This window comes from Electrophorus electricus, chromosome 1, assembly GCF_013358815.1.
Source record: "Electrophorus electricus isolate fEleEle1 chromosome 1, fEleEle1.pri, whole genome shotgun sequence".
Lineage (NCBI taxonomy): Eukaryota > Metazoa > Chordata > Actinopteri > Gymnotiformes > Gymnotidae > Electrophorus > Electrophorus electricus.
In genome coordinates, this window is record NC_049535.1 from 24,942,915 (window position 1) to 24,962,881 (window position 19,967).

At 40.0% G+C, this 19,967-nt stretch overlaps 1 protein-coding gene across 3 annotated transcripts; it reads left to right on the forward strand.

The window, feature by feature from the left end:
• Positions 1 to 770: 770 nt before the first annotated feature.
• On the forward strand, positions 771 to 19,817 carry srl (sarcalumenin). Of its 3 annotated transcripts, XM_027009153.2 has the most exons (8): positions 774 to 837; positions 4,776 to 4,867; positions 9,900 to 9,998; positions 10,410 to 10,505; positions 14,189 to 14,224; positions 15,992 to 16,108; positions 16,414 to 16,647; positions 17,238 to 19,817. In XM_027009153.2, the coding sequence occupies exons 2-8, from the start codon at positions 4,852 to 4,854 to the stop codon at positions 18,047 to 18,049; spliced, it is 1,410 nt and encodes a 469-aa protein (XP_026864954.1). In that variant the 5' UTR covers positions 774 to 837; positions 4,776 to 4,851; the 3' UTR covers positions 18,050 to 19,817. The 3 variants fall into 3 exon arrangements, with proteins under 3 accessions (XP_026864952.1, XP_026864953.1, XP_026864954.1); XM_027009151.2 differs by lacking the exon at positions 4,776 to 4,867 and having other exon boundaries at positions 771 to 837; XM_027009152.2 differs by lacking the exons at positions 4,776 to 4,867; positions 14,189 to 14,224 and having other exon boundaries at positions 771 to 837.
• The last annotated feature ends 150 nt before the right edge of the window (positions 19,818 to 19,967 follow it).

Genomic DNA, 19,967 nt, shown 5'->3' on the forward strand with positions numbered 1-19,967 from the left:
CTTCACAGTTTACTAACTGAATTACTATAGTCGCACACTTTTAAACTTCATACCATAGGGAACATAACGTGAGTTTGGTTTTATTGAGTGACTCAACAAAACACTGTGTATGTGTGATTTTTTAGCATGATTTCCTTGGAAGCAGGCCCAAATAATACCTACTGTTTCACAGATTCAGTGGGTCACCGGTGCTGCGTTGATTGAGCAGTCCAAGCTGTTTCACTTAGTATAGAGTTACTTGGGCATTGGTCCAAAGTGAGTAAACATCCATTTTAATTAGCACACAAATTAAACACGGATATTTACTGTCACTTCATCCTGTTGTAAAATAAATAAAACATGAATTTGTGATTAAAGTTAAATAGGCTAGTCAGACTAAAAAGCATAGGCTACATATTAGGACAATCAATTTAAATCTGTTGTCATAAAACAAAATTCAAAATGCCATAGTTATATTTTTATGTTTTTTGCAACTGTTCTTAGGCTACCAAATGTTTTATTGTTGTTTTTTAAAATTCTCTTTTAGAGTAAGGGATTGGGGTGACCATGTCCCTTTCATTTACAGGCATAACCGCGTGTCTAAAAGAGACAGTCAGCTGCTCTGGTGAGTAGGGTCTTCAGCGGCATGCCACGCTTCTGTGATGCCTGTCGCTCCAACCCCCACACCCAGGCTGACACAAGACCCCGCCGTGGTGCCCAGCCTCTGATGCATGCCCCTTGACCTTCTGTGGATGGTATATATAGTGAGCGAGGCTATCAGGGTTCTCCTGGCTGCCAACATGAAGGGCTTAGTGTGGATCTGCTGCTTCTTCTCACTGCTGGCCCTGGCCACACCAGGTAAAATTGCTTTTAGCACTTTGTCAAGGGACTTTTATTGTTGCTGTTGCTTGACTTGTTTATGTTCCTGATCAAAGTTGTAGATGTACCAATTTTTTTTTTTTTTATTCTATGCGTCACATTCAGTAATGCCAAGAGGAGCCACAACTGAGCTGTTCACTTATGGCCTAATTAATCTTTAGTATTTAGGACTTCTCAGCACATGTGAGTTGATGAAATGTGTCCTTGTGTACCCGGTACTGGCACGGACACTGAACACTGAACATCTACGACAGACGGTTTGACTTTGGGAATTGATGAATGCTCAGTCACCCATGTGAAGACAAATCTGTTCTCCATGGGTTTGAAAAAGCAACAGCTAGCACATGATGTAGTATTGTCCACGAGGACTTGATTGATTGCATTTTGACTTCTGCACTGCAACAGTGTGTGATGTAAAGGCATGGTGGTCTCTTGCAGCTCAGGCATGGAGGCTACGTGGGAACATGAACTGAGCTGTTCATCTATGAAGGGTCACACCGCTGAACCCTGACTGTGCCACCCACTTCTATCTTTTGCCACTGGCCTGAGTTATTTAAAAACCCAGCTTTCAAATATATATCTTCCATGTCGGGGTTCAGGAGGAAGTGTCACGAGAGGCTCATTTTTACACACACAGGCACTTTTGAGAAGCTTGCACTCAATTAATGTTCAGTTTTGGTTGATTTTTTAATAAAAATGTCCCATAAAAAGCTGGACATGGCGATGAAACGGACGGAGCCAGGACTGGCCTCTGAGCGATGGCTGGTGTGTGAGCCAGAGCTGGTGTCTGAGGAAGGGCTGTGTGTTTAGCGAGGGCTGGTGTGATTAGCGAGGGCTGGTGTGTGAGCGAGGGCTGATGTCTGAGCCAGAGATGGGGAATTTTGGTATGGCTGGGGCTCGCTCAAAAGCATTGTGTGTCAGCTCCCCTGAGGCATGACACCAGCTGATGGAAAGACCTAGATCTTGGAGACTAGAGGATCACAGGAAGACTGGAAACAGTAGTTGACCTGCCTGACAGGCTACTTCTGCTTGTGTCTCTCTGCTACACTGTTCTTAACACCTTTATAACCTCTCTCTGCTACACTGTTATTAACACCTTTATAACCTCTCTCTGACTTTACTTCTAGGGCTTTTGGCTGGCAAAGTACTTGGCATGTACACTAATGTTTGATTCCTGTTTGGTGTTGGAGACATAAGCTAATCTATCATGGTCCGGACGGGTCTGACTATTCCACCCATGCCTAAGTGGCCTAAATGGTCTCAGCTGGCTTTTGAGCTGAGCCACAAATGGGAGCTTTTTGGGTGGGTTCTGGCAACCATTACCCTTGTTCTGCCCTTGGGTTCTTCCACGGCCCGGACGCAGGCCTTCATGTCCCAGGCTCCCATCAGGCGTCTAAGATTGGAAAGTGTCCTGTAACTGGACACTGTCCACTACAGAGCGCCACCCCCCCCCCCATCCGTCTGTTCTCCCTCCCCTCTCCTTCTTTGCCTGCCACTCCACTCGCAACACAGCTGCTCTGACCCTGCACTGTCACAATCACAATTTATCCTCAGTAGCTGCCCATATAGGGACATGCATTATTTTGACAGGAGGGGCCACCTTAATGTCTGTGCTTATGGACAGCCCTGTCCATACACATATAGTGTGTAATTTTGGATGGTGTTCACCTTAACTGTATTAGTTCAATGGGATCTAGTGAGCTGGAATACAGAATGTTGGAATATAGATGTATAGCTGTATGTTGGGAAAATCCCAAGCATCCTGATCTGAAGAAATGGAGTTATGTGTTCAAAGGCCATTTACATCATTTAGAATATTTGAGGAAAGAATGAATAAAACATTATTTAGAACATTTTAGACTTTCTGCATAGTTAATTGTAATTAGGGGGCATCACTGATGCATAAAAACAAAAGCTAAGGAAGGGCTTGAAAATAAATGAGTTACCATAAATCAGTTACTGAAAACATTGTGTTACCAACAAATTTTTTATTTTTTTTTCCAAATTCAACTGTGTGGTTTTATGAACCTCCAGGACAGGAGCTGAAGAACCCCACTGTGGCAATGCCATAAATAGTAAAGCGCCAGACAAAGGTCTTGTCTATAAAGTAACTGAGCGAATGTCAGAAGAAGGGAGAGCAGCCCATAGCACATACCCGAGCACACAATTGAAAGCGATACCTGTTGCGTTTCAGATTGCTGCAGAGCTAATAAAAACTTATTTAGCCAGGGTGACATAATCAGCTTCCCCTCCCTTCTCCCTCTGCCTGGACTAACATTCAAGTCTTTTAAAAGTACCTGTAGAACACAGAACATGCTTATAGAAAAGAAGAAAAAAACAATCATTTGTGTATGTGGTTTTCTAAGGTGTCTTTTTGACAGTTTAGAAGCATAGTAGCATGCTTCTTCCATTCTACAGTGTGGAAAAGGAGGGTCATGTTTCTTCTCTTGATCTGTACTAACCCTCTAACTCTTTTAGACACCAACTATCCGCTGAGCAAGCAGAGTTGTATGCTCTCATTATTTTTGTGTTGACTGCAGTCATGGAATTTTGGTGCAATCCTATAAACCAGTTATTCTGTACTTGATTATGAAGGTGAGTTCTACTGCCAGCCCATGGGACAAGTTAAGTAGCGGTGGAGCAAAGACTGGTGACCTTCGACCCTGTTGCAGCCGTCTGCCAAGGCAGCAGTGAACTCTGACCCCTAGTGTGATATTAGGTTATGAGGTATTACAGAGTTGTGGTTTTGGCCCAATTAGTTTTGTTTTAATTAATTCATTTTAAAAACTCATGGGAATGAGGATACTGTAAATTGTTGAATTGCTGACTTGGATTACAACTTTATATCAAGTTGCCTATGACTCAGGGAAGATGTTAGTTTCCTTTGTACCAAAACAGGCTCTCTCTAGTGTTGGGTATAGTAAGCATGTAGTGCCCCAGCTAGACAGGGGTATCCATCAGATGCCGCATACGTAGGAAATATGCATGCATGCACCGAGACGATCCTTAAAACCTCAAAGTCATCTGATGAGAAAATTACATAGTTTTAATCCCACATACCCTCATTCCTGTGACATTCAATGTGTTTGCTGGTATCCCTTTGCGGAATTACCTCCCAGCTATGATCCTGGTAATGGAATTCAAATTTAAATTACAATGGACACCGTGGTCCGCATCTGACAATGGCCATCATGTCTTTAAGTTTAAAGGAGGTGTCCAAATGCACTCAAGTTTAAAAGGCCTGTTCATGTAAAGGCTTGGTTGCAGGTTTAACTTCAGACCTTTGGCTTTACAACACATTTCACATATGTGTGTAGTCCAATCCAGTTCCTGTTTATTTATTCTATTTCCATACATGTAGAAATGTATCACTGAGGGATCAGTTAGCGGATCAAGTTGTTTTTGAAAACCTAAGAATGAGATCATGGAAATATTTTGGTACACTAGCTCTTTATACATAGAATACTGTGTCTCCAGTGGTATATTAGGATCATGTAGAGTCTGTACAAAAATTAGAGAGGTGCTGTAACAGCTTACAAATTAGAGTTAGAGTCCTGATTAGCAAAACAGAACACTGGAGAAGGAAAGCAAGTCTCCATACCTACCTTTTTTCATGGCTTGATCCACTGTATTTCTATTTCTGTCCTTGAAAGAAACCAGCATTCAGAGCCTCAGCACCTGCTCCTAGCCATGCTGTGCTGGCCACCATCTCTGTGTCTTCTGTTTGGCTCACTGCTTGTTCACTTGAAATATTCATTTTTAAGACCAAAGAATACTTAAAATTAAACTTGGTCTTTTATGCTGTTTTAAATTACAACAGAGCTTTTTCTCTAATGATAAATCAAAAGAATCTGAAACTGTTCTACCTAGTGTCTTTAAAGGGCATTTGTTGTTGTTTGTTTATTTGTTTTTTCCAGACTGTGGTTTTTGGAGTTGGTGCCCTATAGTGGAATACTCATATGACTGCTGCAGCTCTTCTATCATGGAGATCCCATGACCTGCTGTAAAGGTTGTGTGCACCTGCATTTAGCTAGTGGTAAATCCTCTGGGTTCAGGGAGGGCTCAGGTCCCACATCCCTAATAACGTTAACAGTAATTGAATTTACCTCCTGGGTGCAGCAAGTACAATATGAGCTGGGGGATTTATACCTTTACACAAAGGAACATAGTTACAAGCAAAGAAAGCTACCATCTGACATGTCACAACACGGCTTATTCAGAATGGCAAAATATTTGAATATAGGTTCCAAATGAAAATATTTAAATAAATAAATATTTTGTTTGTGTTTTGCACTTACTTTGAGTGGCTGATAAGGTGAAAAGTGAGTCTTAAATATGGATTAAAAACTAACAAAATGAATACATTGAAATCTGTGCAATACTGAAAAGCTATTAACATTCATCTGGCAATGATATTCCTTGAGTAGATGCATTGAAGAGGAGAGCGTTAAAGCAGGTTCAAGTCCTAGCTGTGCTGTGTGCCATCTGTGGGAAAGGGTCTGGATGAACAGGACACTGAATTCCCTCCAACACTGGGATGATGACAGTAAACACCCCTACCTGTCAATAATCAGCGCACCAAGCAGTTTAGATTCCATTTGGTTGTATGGAAAACCTACTGGTTTAGATGTGCTTTCCAAATGCAATTTATACCTCACAATGTACTGGTCCCAAAAAACAAAAAACAGACCACTTGTCTTTCAGGTGAGGTGCTTTCTGACTTCATTCCTTTCAAACTAGTGGTACTGATGTGTGGATATCCTTTTAGCCCTGCTCAGAGATGACATAACACAGCTAAAACAGAGAGGTTTCGCTCACTGCCCCTTGTTTCTTAGCCGGAGCAGCCGTGCGTATTTGACCAATAAGCCAGGCACTACAGCTGTTCTTTTAAGCATTCCATCAGGATGAGCTGTTGCAACAGCCGTGTTTTTTTCCAAAGCCAACTGAGTTGCTAGGAGACTAGTTCGTTGAAGGTCCATGATCCCAGCAATAGAAATGAGGAATTCACCCTATTTGCCCCGGCACATGCAGGGTTAATTTAGAAATCCTGTTCCATTTGTCTATAAGCATTACTGATTGCATTTCTGCTGTTGTGCAATAAAGTGACATACGTGCTGATGCAGAAATGTCTAGGAAATGTATATAAAGGGGTGAGTTTTGAGAGAGCTGGAAGCAACTCCCATTACCCTGTTATGGGAATGTGGTATATTCACATGGAAAGAGAATCCCTTTGTGTCATTATATTTTGGGTGCATAAACTATTTTCCTCCATTGTTTGTAAAGAATATGTATAAATAAACATTTTACAACACATTCACCAAGTTCCTTCATAGCTTTGTCAGTAAACGTTAGTAAGGTAACATATCTCAATGTCTTTTGGTGGTTGTAGAGTTTTTATTTATTTATTTATTGCTGGAGCTACTGTTGTTCTGAAATCCCTCATTCTAGTTTGTGTGTGTATGTGTGTCTATGTGTGGGCATCCATCAATCATGAATGCATCATTTCAGGTTAGCATAAAACATTTGTAGGAAACTCAGGTTTATTGTTTTTTCACCAAATTTGCATGTATCGAATTTAGACACCTGCTTTAATGCTTAGATTGCATGTTATCTTTTACTGCAGCATAGTGCTAGAGTTGACGCCTGCATTATAATGTGCATGTAAACAGTATAAGTATGCTGATATTTTTGATTTTGAAGTAATACAATTAAATTGCTTTTTGAACATTTTGCAATGGTAAGGTTACAACATTGCTCAGGTATGTCTCCTATAATGACAATAGAAGTATAATGCTGATAAAATCCAGTCCTTCTGTTTATGCTGATTCAATTGATAATCCTGTAATGCACACTAGCCATTCTCCAGTCCATCTTAATCTGTGCTATGTAAAGTGGTTGATGGGTCTTCCATAAAATATGAATGCAAAAAGATAGATTTACCGTTCACTTTATGGGAATCATTGAGAATTATACTATTTGATGGGATTTCTATGAAGCAAGCTTATTTATGTAAACAACATTGTTTAAGCACTGAGTCACGTAAACATTCGATCCTGCCTTGGTATGCACAGCTTCCTGGTGGGATGTAATCAAAAGCCACATCCCTTAGAATCTTGGCAGCTTGATGATCCAAGAGAATCTGGCCTTCTCTTCCTTGACTGCAATCTTGTACTATGGTGCTATGCAATCGGCTGATGCTTAACACATAATGATCTACTAAAACCATGGAGTGGATACTATAGAACACCCAATTGAGGGTCTGATGGGTTAATTAACACCAGAGGCCTGCAGCAGAGTTTCTATAGCATGGAGTACTGAATACCATGGAAGAAATGAATATCAAGTTAAAAGGAAAATATATGTTTTAGATTTCGATTACTTACTTGATGCAGTTTCTTGTAGCAAATAAATTTCACTGATATTATTTGACTGTGGCATTGTTTCTGATATGGGCTTGAGACCTTCAAAAATATCCCAGAGTATCTGATATGAGAAATTACATTATGCATGTAGATTTTCTGCACTCAAAATTTAAAAAAAGGTTTTTGAGATGCTGAGCAGTTCTATAACAGTGGCCCATGACCAGGTGTCAGCTGAAATATATGAAAACTTTGTTTTGGCTTGAATAAGATCTATCAGTTTACCAATTGTAATACATGAGGGGATACAGACTGTAATATATTGAATTTATTTTCATCCTTCAGCCTGTCTGATTTGCAATTACAAATATTCTTCACTGCCAACATTCTAGGAAGAATATCTTCTGCACTCCTTCTGTAGATGATGCAGAGGGTCCTGTTGAGACAATGGGAAGTCTACATATTTATTTTTGTTGTTTAATTTTTAAAATCAATGTAATGAGAAAGAAGAAAATTGCTAGATCTTAATCTAAGCTTATAATGTTTTGTGATATTAAATACTCCCAGTTCAAATTAACTTTGGATTTTTAACCACTTCATTTCAGTAAGTCTATGTGCAGATCAGATGCTGGGTTGTATGCCTTATGGGCCTTTTATGGGTAATCTCCCTATATCAAAGAAAATGAGAAATACATTTAATATTCATGATAACTAAGTTCTATTTCTGGGATAAAAGTTGGGAAAAGATCCCTAACTGTGTTGACATAGGTTAATTTGTACTATGTAAGGAAACATAACCAGAGACCAGAATGAACAAGCACAGTCCTTCAGGGTTGGAAGTGTGAACTGGGAACAAGGGCCAGTTACCCCCATATTTAGCCCTGTCCATAGTGCCAGTGTGAAACCTGATTCCAGACACATCGCAGAGTGACCATACAGCCATACATGTTTGTAGAAACACACAGACATTCTTCATGGGCTGATGAGTCCCCAATTCTGGATATATTTAGAGTCAGAGAGCAAAGAGTGAGGTGGGGTGGGTTAGCATGCTAATATCTTCATCTGCTGTACTGCCTGGTGAGTTGAGAGAGTTTGGGAGAGGTGCTGCCCCAGAGGCTTCAGAGCTGTTACGAAACTAGGGAGTCCCCCCACAGTTCACAATTCCCTTGCATGATGCTACTATGGATACTTCAAATCATGCCACTGTTTGGATTTATTTTTAGATTTTGGTTGCTATAAAAAAAAAAAGTCCTGATCAAAGCCAAAGCAATTGTGTTTTGTGGTTTTCAAATACGGACACAGCTCGGAGCTTCCTTCATCACACCACAACAGAGACGTTGTGCTCTGATCACCACCTGCCAAGAAAGGTGTAATGACTGTTGATGACTCCTGATGAAAACTGTAATGAGTTGCATGTATTTGAAAGCCATTTATAGCCATTCTTTTCTGGTCATTCATAGACCAGGTGCAGGAAGATGGCAGAATAGAATGGCCAGCTTGTCCAGGTTTAAGTTTCTGTCCTGCTGTATTATTGTATCTTACTTTGTAAAACAGTCTTATTTTTCCTAATTTGAAAGATCTTGGCATGTTCATCAACAACTGCCATTTAGTATTTTAATAATGTCACAAAACACAAATGCACAAAAATCTATTCCTCATCGGGCATTGGACATGTAGGGTATGATATCAAGTATCAACAACAGTGTCAATCACAGGGATTATGGCCCATACAATATCAGTCACAGGGATTATGGCCCATACAATATCAATCACAGGTATTATGGCCCATACAATATCAGTCACAGGGATTATGGCCCATACAATATCAATCACAGGGATTATGGCCCATACAATATCAGTCACAGGGATTATGGCCCATACAATATCAGTCACAGGGATTATGGCCCATACAATATCAGTCACAGGGATTATGGCCCATACAATATCAGTCACAGGGATTATGGCCCATACAATATCAGTCACAGGGATTATGGCCCATACAATATCAATCACAGGGATTATGGCCCATACAATATCAGTCACAGGGATTATGGCCCATACAATATCAGTCACAGGGATTATGGCCCATACAATATCAGTCACAGGGATTATGGCCCATACAATATCAGTCACAGGGATTATGGCCCATACAATATCAGTCACAGGGATTATGGCCCATACAATATCAGTCACAGGGATTATGGCCCATACAATATCAATCACAGGGATTATGGCCCATACAATATCAGTCACAGGGATTATGGCCCATACAATATCAGTCACAGGGATTATGGCCCATACAATATCAGTCACAGGGATTATGGCCCATACAATATCAGTCACAGGGATTATGGCCCATACAATATCAGTCACAGGGATTATGGCCCATACAATATCAATCACAGGGATTATGGCCCATACAATATCAGTCACAGGGATTATGGCCCATACAATATCAGTCACAGGGATTATGGCCCATACAATATCAATCACAGGGATTATGGCCCATACAATATCAGTCACAGGGATTATGGCCCATACAGTTAGCAGCAACATTTTCCTTTGGGGCTTGGTATATGTGACTGGAAATGGAAAAGGGACAGATGGGTAGATGCTTGATGCGAATATGTTCGGTGTGGGCCGACTTTGACTGAGGCATGTGCATTGTTGTGCTTCCCACAGATGAGGAGGAGGTTGTGACGGAATCCATTTTGAGAGACAGATCTCACATTGAGGAGACGCTGAGACTGGCTACAGAACAGAAGTCAGGAGACTATGCAGGTGAGGAGAAGTTGGAGTTTTGTTCTCAGGTTGAACATTAATAGAAGCACATAATAACACACATAGGCCTTCACTCATGCTGAAAACAGTATGAAACTCAGAAAGCAGCAGCCTGTGTCTATATGTACACTGAAACAACATTAACTCAATTAGACACACATACTGATAATCTGTATTATAAATCATGACATCTACAAACATATATTTAAATAAAAACTCCATCAAGGTGAATAAATAAATTTAGCATTTATGTGGACTAATTTATAACTTATCCAGAAATAACTTTTCTCAATTTGTACACAGTCCTGTATCTGTCTCTTCTTATTCATACCTTTTCATAAATCTCTCAATCTTTGTAAACTAAAGTGTTCACTCTGCCTTCTATTATCTGTTTTCTTCTCCAATGTTCAGCTGCTCTACAGAGACTGAGGAAGATCTACCACAATTCCATCAAGCCCATGGAACAGGCCTACAAATACAATGAACTCAGGCAGCATGAAATCTCAGGTACTTTGCTTTCTTGTGTCTGGCCTGGCCTCAGACTAGTTTGTGTGGTCATCTCTGTGTGAATCCATGCAGCACATCTCTGTGTGAATCCATGCTACGCATAAGGTTGGGAGGGTTAGCCACAACCATATTCCATGTAAAAGTAAATAGCACAATATGAGGAGATAGTGTTTGCATGTCAATAAGTTCAGAAGGTTGCCAGTTGAAGCCCCACTGCCGCCGAGCTGCCAGTGTTGGATCCCTGAGCAAGGCCCTCAATCCTCAATTGCTCAAATTGTATTGTCATAATTGTACATCGCTTTGGATAAAAAGCATCATCTAAATGCTGTAAATGTAATGTAATCATTACAATGTAGTGATTGAACCTGCAAATGTAAGGTGCATGCTGGAAATGCATATCAATAACAGTCACTGATACTGTATGATATGATATCAGTGATAGAAACCTGGTATACATTTGTGACAGCCTGTTTAATTTTAGGCTTTATGAAAGACATCATAACCATATCTACACTGACCTGATCTTTATAAAGAAGTATAAACCCTAAATGGCATTTTTCGAGCTGCATGAAAAAAATTCAAGAGAAAGAATTGTCATTTGTTTGATGTGCCATAGTGCTTAGCTCAGCTGTTTAAGAGGTATGAGACAACATAGGAATGGCTGAGAAGACACTAATGAATTACAATAGCCTCCTATTTCTATGCCACATCAGCAAAACTGTGGCGATAGTGTAAATGGAAACACCTGCATATTACAAGTGCCTTTTGGATACACCCTCATATGCCTCTGACACGCAGCAGCAGTGGTGCAGGTTTCAGTGATCACCTGACTGAGGTAGTGCCCACTGAATCAGATCTTAACTGGGTGTCTCATATCTCCGTCATTCACAGCATCACCAATGTCCAGTCAACTGCTGACTGTCCCTAGCTTTCTAGCTTTAACTGTCCCTAGCTTTTAGCTAGCTTTCTGTAAAACCTTTCAAACACAGATTTTGACTTCTGTCTTTGCTATAAATGTAAATGTTAACTGACCTTCTGGAAAGATGAAATATGAAATGAATCAACATGTGAAACCAAGGATGGTTATTGGGCTTGAGACATGGGATAGTGACACATCTGAGAATATGAAATGCCTTGAGCTGATATATAAGGGGAAAAAGAGAGAGAGAGACAGAGAGAAAATCCTGAACATTATGTATATACATCCCACCCAGTTTATTAGAAACAGTACGTTCAAACTGCTCTCGTGGACCACTGCATTACATAAACGTAGTTATAGAGTGTTTCCCTTCTTTTTCCATGCACAGTTTGTCAGCCACCATCTACTATATCAATCGCTGGTCAGTTTCTGACCAGAGGACCACTGCCATTATGTGGGTCCATCCTCAACACAGCAGTGAAACTCACATGGTACTGGAGTGGGATTGAGAGTTATTTTTATATGTGTCAGTGTTACTGCTGGGTTGAGAGTGGCCTGCCACCCAAGAATATCTAGCCAACTCTAGCCATGTGGTCAGAAATGGATCACTGACGGAGACCTGAAGGATGGCCAACACAAACTGTGCATGGTAACAGATGTAACAGGCTGTAGGGGTGTTTTAATAAATAACTGCTTCTAATAAGTAGTTGATAAAATCTTCACTAGAGAGAGAATTATGGTTCTGGTGTCCCCATAGCTATGGTGTAGGAAGGGTGAGGTCCACTTGTCATATTCCCCATTAATTAATTAATGCATTTCTTAGAGCCTGCAAACATATTACCACATTTTAACTTACATCTGCTCTTTGCCTATAATGGTAGTATGTGGTTTCAAGTGGTTTTAAAATGCCACATTTAAAGTCCAACAGAATGTCTCCTAGCCAATCATAATATAATGTGGTGTGTCCACTGAGGGGTGACTGTCATTGTGTTTTTGTTTTCTACACTAACGTATGTTGTTAACACATGCACACTGAGATAAAACCCGCCCCCTTGTGGTTCAGCATGGTACCTAACCCCTCAAACTCACCAAAATAATTTATCCAGTAACAGATTTATCCAGTATCATGAGTAAGTTCGCCTAAGATTAATAGGATGCTCATGATGCATTTGTCATTGACATATTTTGCAGAGTAACAGAGTTACAGTACCCATATTTGAGGAAGCATTTATGATTACACATATATACACACAACCATATACATTGTACATTGTGTATATAAACATAATATACATATATTGTACATACATTGTTAATATATTTTGTACATATATAGAATATATATATTTCACTATGCACCCGTTTTCTTTTTCCTCAGTTTGGACAGAGCACTCGCAACCATTTCACTGCGAGTTATACTGTGTATGACTATGTATGTGACAAATAAACCAAACTTGAAACTTGAAACTTGAAACTTGATTCCAGGAAATGTCCATAGTAGGCTATGTATATTTATATTTTTCCTGTTTTGTCTCCTAATACCCTTGAGGCAGTTAATCAAGAGTCCTTGATTGATTTGTTTAGTGTAGAAGGACATTAATATTGTGGACTGGCTGAGGGTCCCAGGAGACTTAGATACTTGGCTCTGGCACAAGACTGAGAGAGCAAAGAACTAACTGGCACTGAAAGCTGATTGAATGATATGAGCATTTGAGAGGAGACCTCTGCCTCAGATGAAATTGTTCATATCATTCTAGAGCAAATAAGCATCCACAAGTTTGACAGTTCTTGTCAAAGAGGTCATTTTGTTAAATCTGGGTGCGATCTACGATATCTGTCTGCTCTCTGTTCACTTTATGTTCGCTCTCTGTTCACTCTCTGTTCGCTCTCTGTTCACTCTGTTTGCTCTGTTCGCTCTCTGTTCACTCTCTGTTCGCTCTCTGTTTGCTCCCTCTGTTCACTCTGTTCACTTTCTGTTCACTCTCTGTTCACTCTCTGTTCACTTACTGTTTGCTCTCTGGTCACTCTCTGTTCGCTCTTTGTTCGCTCTGTTCACTTTCTGTTCACTCTCTGTTCGCTCTGTTCACTCTCTGTTCGCTCTCTGTTCACTCTCTGTTCGCTCTATTCACTCTCTGTTCGCTCTGTTCACTCTCTGTTCACTCTGTTTGCTCTGTTCGCTCTCTGTTCACTCTCTATTCGCTCTGTTCGCTCTCTCTATTCACTTTCTGTTCACTCTCTGTTCACTCTGTTCACTTACTGTTTGCTCTCTGTTCACTCTGTTCGCTGTTCACTCTTTGTTCACTCTCTGTTCGCTCTCTGTTCACTCTCTGTTCGCTGTTCACTCTGTTCACTCTCTGTTGACTCTGCTCGCTCTGTTCACTCTCTGTTCGCTGTGTTCACTCTCTGTTCGCTCTCTGTTCACTCTCTGTTTACTCTGTTCACTCTCTGTTTGCTCTCTGTTCGCTCTCTGTTCACTGTTCACTCTCTGTTCACTCTCTTTTCACTCTCTGACATCACTGAGACTCAATCATATCCACCTCTGAATTACAAAGCTTCTGTATACTCCTCCATTCATTCACCTTTGCACCGCAGAAAAGTATCTTTCTTTCCTTTCTTTCCTTTCCTCTTTCTTTCTTTGGTTTCTTCTTTTCTTTTTCTTGCTCTCTCACTTTTCCTCACTCTCCTGCTCATTTCCATTCGGTTTTCACTGCACCGGACTCTTCCTATGTTGCTCACCCCCACTCCTACCACCTCCACTAAACAGCCTACCCAGGACGCACGCTGGGCGACTCAGCCACAGGTGGGTATGACGGGGCAGCCTTCTGCATGGCCCCTGCCTGAGCATCTCACCCCTGGCAGCTTAACGCTAGTGAGCATCGGCCAGCAAGCCATGGACTCGAGGGTGCATCCTTAAATGAGTGCTGTGGGCTCCATTTTATGTCACTTTGCTTGTTGTGTGGGGCACCCAAAGTGTTTTCTCATGACATTTGAATACTCAACAGTCCAAAATGTGCATTCCCCCTTGAAGAGTCCTCTCAAATATTTTCTGAATCATGTTGTCCATTGCCCCCGTGTAACTATCACTGATTTTAGGGAACTTGTTCTTTTTCATGTATAATGCCTAATTAGAATAATTTGTCATTTCAAGAACTAAGATAAAATGTAGTCTATCCACACCACTGAATTAATGTGATTAATCAACTAATACATTTGCTAATTTATTAATTAAACTTTTACACATGCTTCTTTATTGAAAAGGGAAGTTGGAGGATCTTAGTAACAAAATCTTGTCATTGAAAGAATATGTGTTTTTCAAGTTTTGTCATTCTGTGTTGATTTTAGTATAGCATTGTACTTAAAGAGGATTAAATAAGAAGTTAGACGGGTAGAATGAACTGTAAAACTGGGAACAGCTGCTCTGTACAAGGTCCATTTAAATAATGGGTGTGATGGGCACAAGGGTTAGTGAGTGTGAAGCATTAGTATGAAACACAGATAGGTGGGCTGAAGCGGGAAGATGTGAGGAATTTATCACTTTCATTACTTTCATAAATATATTATTGTATTCATTATATTTTTAGTTTTTAAATCATTATAATCTTTGTTTCATTTTTTCTTTGACATTCTGGGTTCAAACAAAACATAAATAAAGATTCCTTATTTTATTATGATTACTAGTAGTTTATTTATATTTGTATTATGATTATTAGATTATTTATTTTATTCTTATTATCATTATTAGTAGTAGTGTTATTATTATTATTATTACTACTGCTTTTACTGTTGTTGTTGTGATAATGATAATTGTTGTTGTTGTTGTTGTGTTAGTAAATTATCATTATTATTATTATTATTTAGTGCCTAGTTGAAGCCTCTCAACAGTAGATGAACAGAACCTTGTCACATCAGCCACAAAAGTCCCTGCCTGTGCTGTCTGCTTTGATATGATGATGCTTTGCTTCACATTTTTTTTTAATGTGCTTGAAAGTGTTAGCTGAGGCAGATGGCACACTGGCTGTATGCTTTTGGTTTTATAACACAGCCTGCTGTCAGTGGCTCAGAGTTCTGATTAATTCCATCTAAAATTCCAATTATTTAGCAGCTGAGCATAGCAGGGGAATGTCTAAGATGCTTGCTGCTGATGCTCTACCGCAGTGCATGAAGCTCGGCATGCTCTTCAAAGCCCAGTGTTTTTTATTGCTTGCTTTGTGTATTAAATATGAATTTTTGATGAACACAAATTAAGAAACATGATGATGACTCATGCGGCAGCCCAGACATCCTGGTGTATAAACTATGCAGGAGGATGGATAGTTTTGTGCTTTAAAGATTTCTGCTTTATGGGAGAATGCTGGAGTGAAGAACAACTCCAGAAAGCAGTATCAGTACAGCATGCCCTCTGAAATTACAGCAATGCTTCTTAAGAGAACAATTTAAAAAAAAAAAAAAAAACCAAACATCATTATTGTTGGTGGTGAACTAAAGAACTTGAGGTGTTCCATGTCTGCACTGTTGGTACTTTCATGTTTTATTTCTTAATCTTGTTGTCCACTCTTCTCGTTCACAGATGGAGAGATCACTTCCAAACCCATGGTGCTCTTCCTTGGCCCCTGGAGTGTGGGCAAGTCCTCCATGATTAACTATTTACTGGGCCTTCAGGACACCCCTTATCAGCTGTACACAGGTAGACTCCTATAGAACTGTACTGTTCATGTGGTTTAACAGAAGCACCGTGGGAAATATGGTCATTTCTCACACACACACACACACACACACACACACACACACACACACACACACACACACACACACACACACACACACATCCATTACTTGTTCTAACATGACAACATGTTTCTGCTTGTTATTATTAGTCATACTAGGATGCTTCCTAACAATCTAAAATAATCTTACTTAGCGTTTGTTTTTGCATTGTGCTGTATTTCTGCTCAGACGTTCCCTTATTATATTTCTATTCTATTACTAAAGGAGCTGAACCCACAACCTCAGAGTTCACTGTGATCATGCATGGTGAGAAGATTCGCTCTGTAGAGGGAATCGTAATGGCTGCTGACAGCTCACGCTCCTTCTCACCCTTGGAGAAGTTTGGCCAGAACTTTCTAGAGAAGCTGGTGGGCATTGAGATGCCTCACAAGCTTCTGGAACGGGTCACCTTCGTGGACACTCCTGGAATTATCGAGAATCGCAAGCAGCAAGAGAGAGGTAGGATGATGATGGAACATGGTGAAGACTTTACGACGACCACAAAAGCAAGGAAAAGATGACCTTAAGCAATGCTTTGGCTTATATGTTTAGTCAGGTGGTGTGTGATTGTCAGTACAAAAGCGCTGCACCATCAGTTGCTTCATAAACAAGTAATTTATGCAAAAAAAAACAGGTAGCCAGGAAGTGCTGTCAGAATATGGCTAATATTGCTAACAGTTTTAATCAGATATCCCAATAAATAGTTTCCTTTTCATCCAAAAGAAAAACCACTTTAATGACCTTATGAGTACATAGCTTAAACTGGGTTCAGAATCAAGAATTAACCCCTTATCCTTTAGTTCAGGTTTAGTATTAAATGCCAGATTTCCTAATTTACTTAATTATTTCTCAATTTCTCCATTTTATTTCATTTAGAGAAATTAGCATATATTGAATTTATGGTACTAAAAAAGTTCACTAGATAATCAAGAAAACTAAAATTACCAGGAACTACAGATGTATACAACTGTGTATGCCCTGCATATGGACGTTAACTATTATGCTTGTGCTGATGACCTTTCCACTCAACCTTCTCTACATTTCCACAGGTTATCCTTTCAATGATGTGTGCCAGTGGTTCATAGATCGTGCAGACCTAATCTTTGTGGTGTTCGACCCCACAAAACTGGATGTGGGCCTGGAGTTGGAGATGCTCTTCAAGCAGCTGAAAGGTCGGGAGTCTCAGATCCGCATCATCCTCAACAAGGCAGACAGCCTGGCAACTCAAGATCTCATGCGTGTATATGGTGCCCTGTTCTGGAGCTTGGCACCCCTCATCAATGTAACTGAGCCCCCACGTGTATACGTCAGCTCCTTCTGGCCCTATGATTATGCTCCTGACACCAGCCGTGACCTCTTCAAACGTGAGGAAATCTCTCTGCTAGAGGACCTGAATCAAGTGATTGAGAACCGCCTGGAGAACAAGATCGCCTTCGTCCGCCAACACGGCATTCGTGTGCGCATCCACAGCCTCCTGGTGGACCGTTACGTTCAAACATTCAAGGAGAAAATGAGCTTCTTCAGTGACCCCGAGCTGGTGTTCAAAGAGATTGTAGCTGACCCTGACAAGTTTTACATCTTCAAATCTATTCTGGCCAAGACAAATGTCAGCAAGTTTGACCTGCCTAATCGTGATGCCTACCGTGACTTCTTTGGGATCAACCCAGTGACCAGCTTCAAGCAGCTCTCAGCTCAGTGCTCTTACATGGGTGGCTGCCTGCTGGAAAAGATTGAAAGGGCCATCACTGCTGATCTTCCGGGCCTTCTGAGCAGCATCAGCTCCAATAAGAACCCAACCCTGTCCTCCTGTGAGGCTACTGGCTGTGGGGAGAAGCCCAAGAACCGCTACCGACGAAACTGAGAGAAGAGAGGGAGGAAGGAGGGGCATGAAGCGTTAAAGCAATGAGCAGCACTGAAAGAACAGCAGTAGAGGAGTGGTCGAAACAAACCCCGCCCCTGCCACAGGTCCGTCTCAGAGACAGAGGGGAATTCTTTAAGGTTAGGTTACTTTAAAAGTGGAAAAAAGAAAGGGATGGGGGACTCTGATAAAATGGGACTTTGGAGATTTGGTCATGGGTGGTACTAAAGGAGCCATGAGGTGAAAATAACGCGTTTACCAAAATAAACCTTTCCACATTTGTGTTTTTGGGCACTACATTCATGAACTGTCAGCAGCTGGGAGAGAAAATGCCTACACACAAAAAATAAATATCACATAAAAAATGAAAAATAAATCCTGAGACTGACAAATTCAGTATAAGCTACCTTGAATGTGAATAAAAATACAAAAAATTAAAATTAAATAAATAAAAATAATAGCTGTCACAATCTTGTTTGCAAGATTTGTAAAAAATCTACCAAGGATGTAGTTTTGTAAGCAAAGTGTCTATAAGAGGGAAATGAGCAGGTTGGCTCATGATAACAAACATTCTGTTTTCTGTTGTTGTTGTTGTGTTTTAGTTGTTGCCTTCTTTTAATTTCTTTTCTTTTTTGGTGATTTTGTCACTTAAATAGATTTATACTTAGGAGGTGATATTTTTGTTGTAAGATTCCACTTGGTTAAAAAAAAAATTAAAATTCACTGTGTTGCATGTTAGGTTACAGTTGATGTTAATGGATATGGCATCCAGTCACACAATTTTACTTATTCTTTCTACACATACATTTACAGTTTTTGGAACTGTATAACTGTACACAATTTTTGCTTTTCCAGGTGAATCATATAGCTATTCTATAATTGTCACTACAGGTCATTTTATTAGGAATTCTTTGTTTTTGTGCTTTCTTGGTAAGAAATCTCTTCCTTGATTCAGATTTAGTATAACTTAGATGTTAGATTTGCTTTAGTCTTTCTTGCTCATGGGAATGTCCAAATAACTTGACAGCAATAAAAGTGTTTGTGGTCATAAAACAGCCTGTTCTTTTGGTGAAGGATCACTGTAATTAAGAATCAAATTAGTTCTAAGGGCTCGTTCCTAACACAGCAAAATATGACATGCCTAATCTTCATGCTGTTTTTAGCATTACAACCCTGACTCCACTGAGCCACTGCAGGACTGGAGCAAGTGGTGAAAGCAGGCAAACTCTTGACCTCTGCCTGCAGTTATTACTGCGTGAAATAACCTCACAGTTTTCTGTGTAGGTTGAATACAAAGAGACTAAACAGGCCTATTTTTCCAGTTGATGGCTCATTAACTGATCTGGTTTACTGAAATGACTTTTGGCACCACATGCAATGACCTTCAGGTGTAAGATTTTATTTTTCAATTTATTTTTTACAGTGCAATTGTTTTCCAGGCCATGCCAGAACCTTACCCACATTATGATAATAAAGGTAATACATCAAATCAAGGTGTCATTGATTTTCGGTAGGAGCCTAATTATATATTTCTTCTGAAGCATCAAAATTCTTGTTTGATTTATTTATTTATTTGACTTAATGAAAGTGCTGTAGCATGAAATATCCACTAGAGCGAGCATTTCATGTGACCTGTGTGTGCATTGCCTACAGAGTTCAAAAGCCCCTAACTGTCTATGACCCAGACTACAATGTTCTGTTGTGTGCATTTTTAATTTCTCCTTGCAGTTTGTAACTATTAATATCTAATAAACTAAGCAATGCCTATGAACAGAAAGTAGTTTGTGAATAACTGATGTCAGCATGGGTACAGTGGGCTTGTCTTCATGTAACGTCAAGTTCTAATGTACAGTGGAGGCTGACACTGAAACTATAAGAATAGTAACTGTCAATCTTACTACAAAATGTAATGTAATCTAAT

Coding starts and splice junctions, on each gene's coding strand:
- srl (XM_027009151.2), top strand. CDS start 780: ATGAAGGGCTTAGTGTGGATCTGCTGCTTCTTCTCACTGCTGGCCCTG. Junction 838..9,899: donor GCTGGCCCTGGCCACACCAG/GTAAAATTGCTT, acceptor TGCTTCCCACAG/ATGAGGAGGAGGTTGTGACG. Junction 16,109..16,413: donor CCCTTATCAGCTGTACACAG/GTAGACTCCTAT, acceptor CTATTACTAAAG/GAGCTGAACCCACAACCTCA.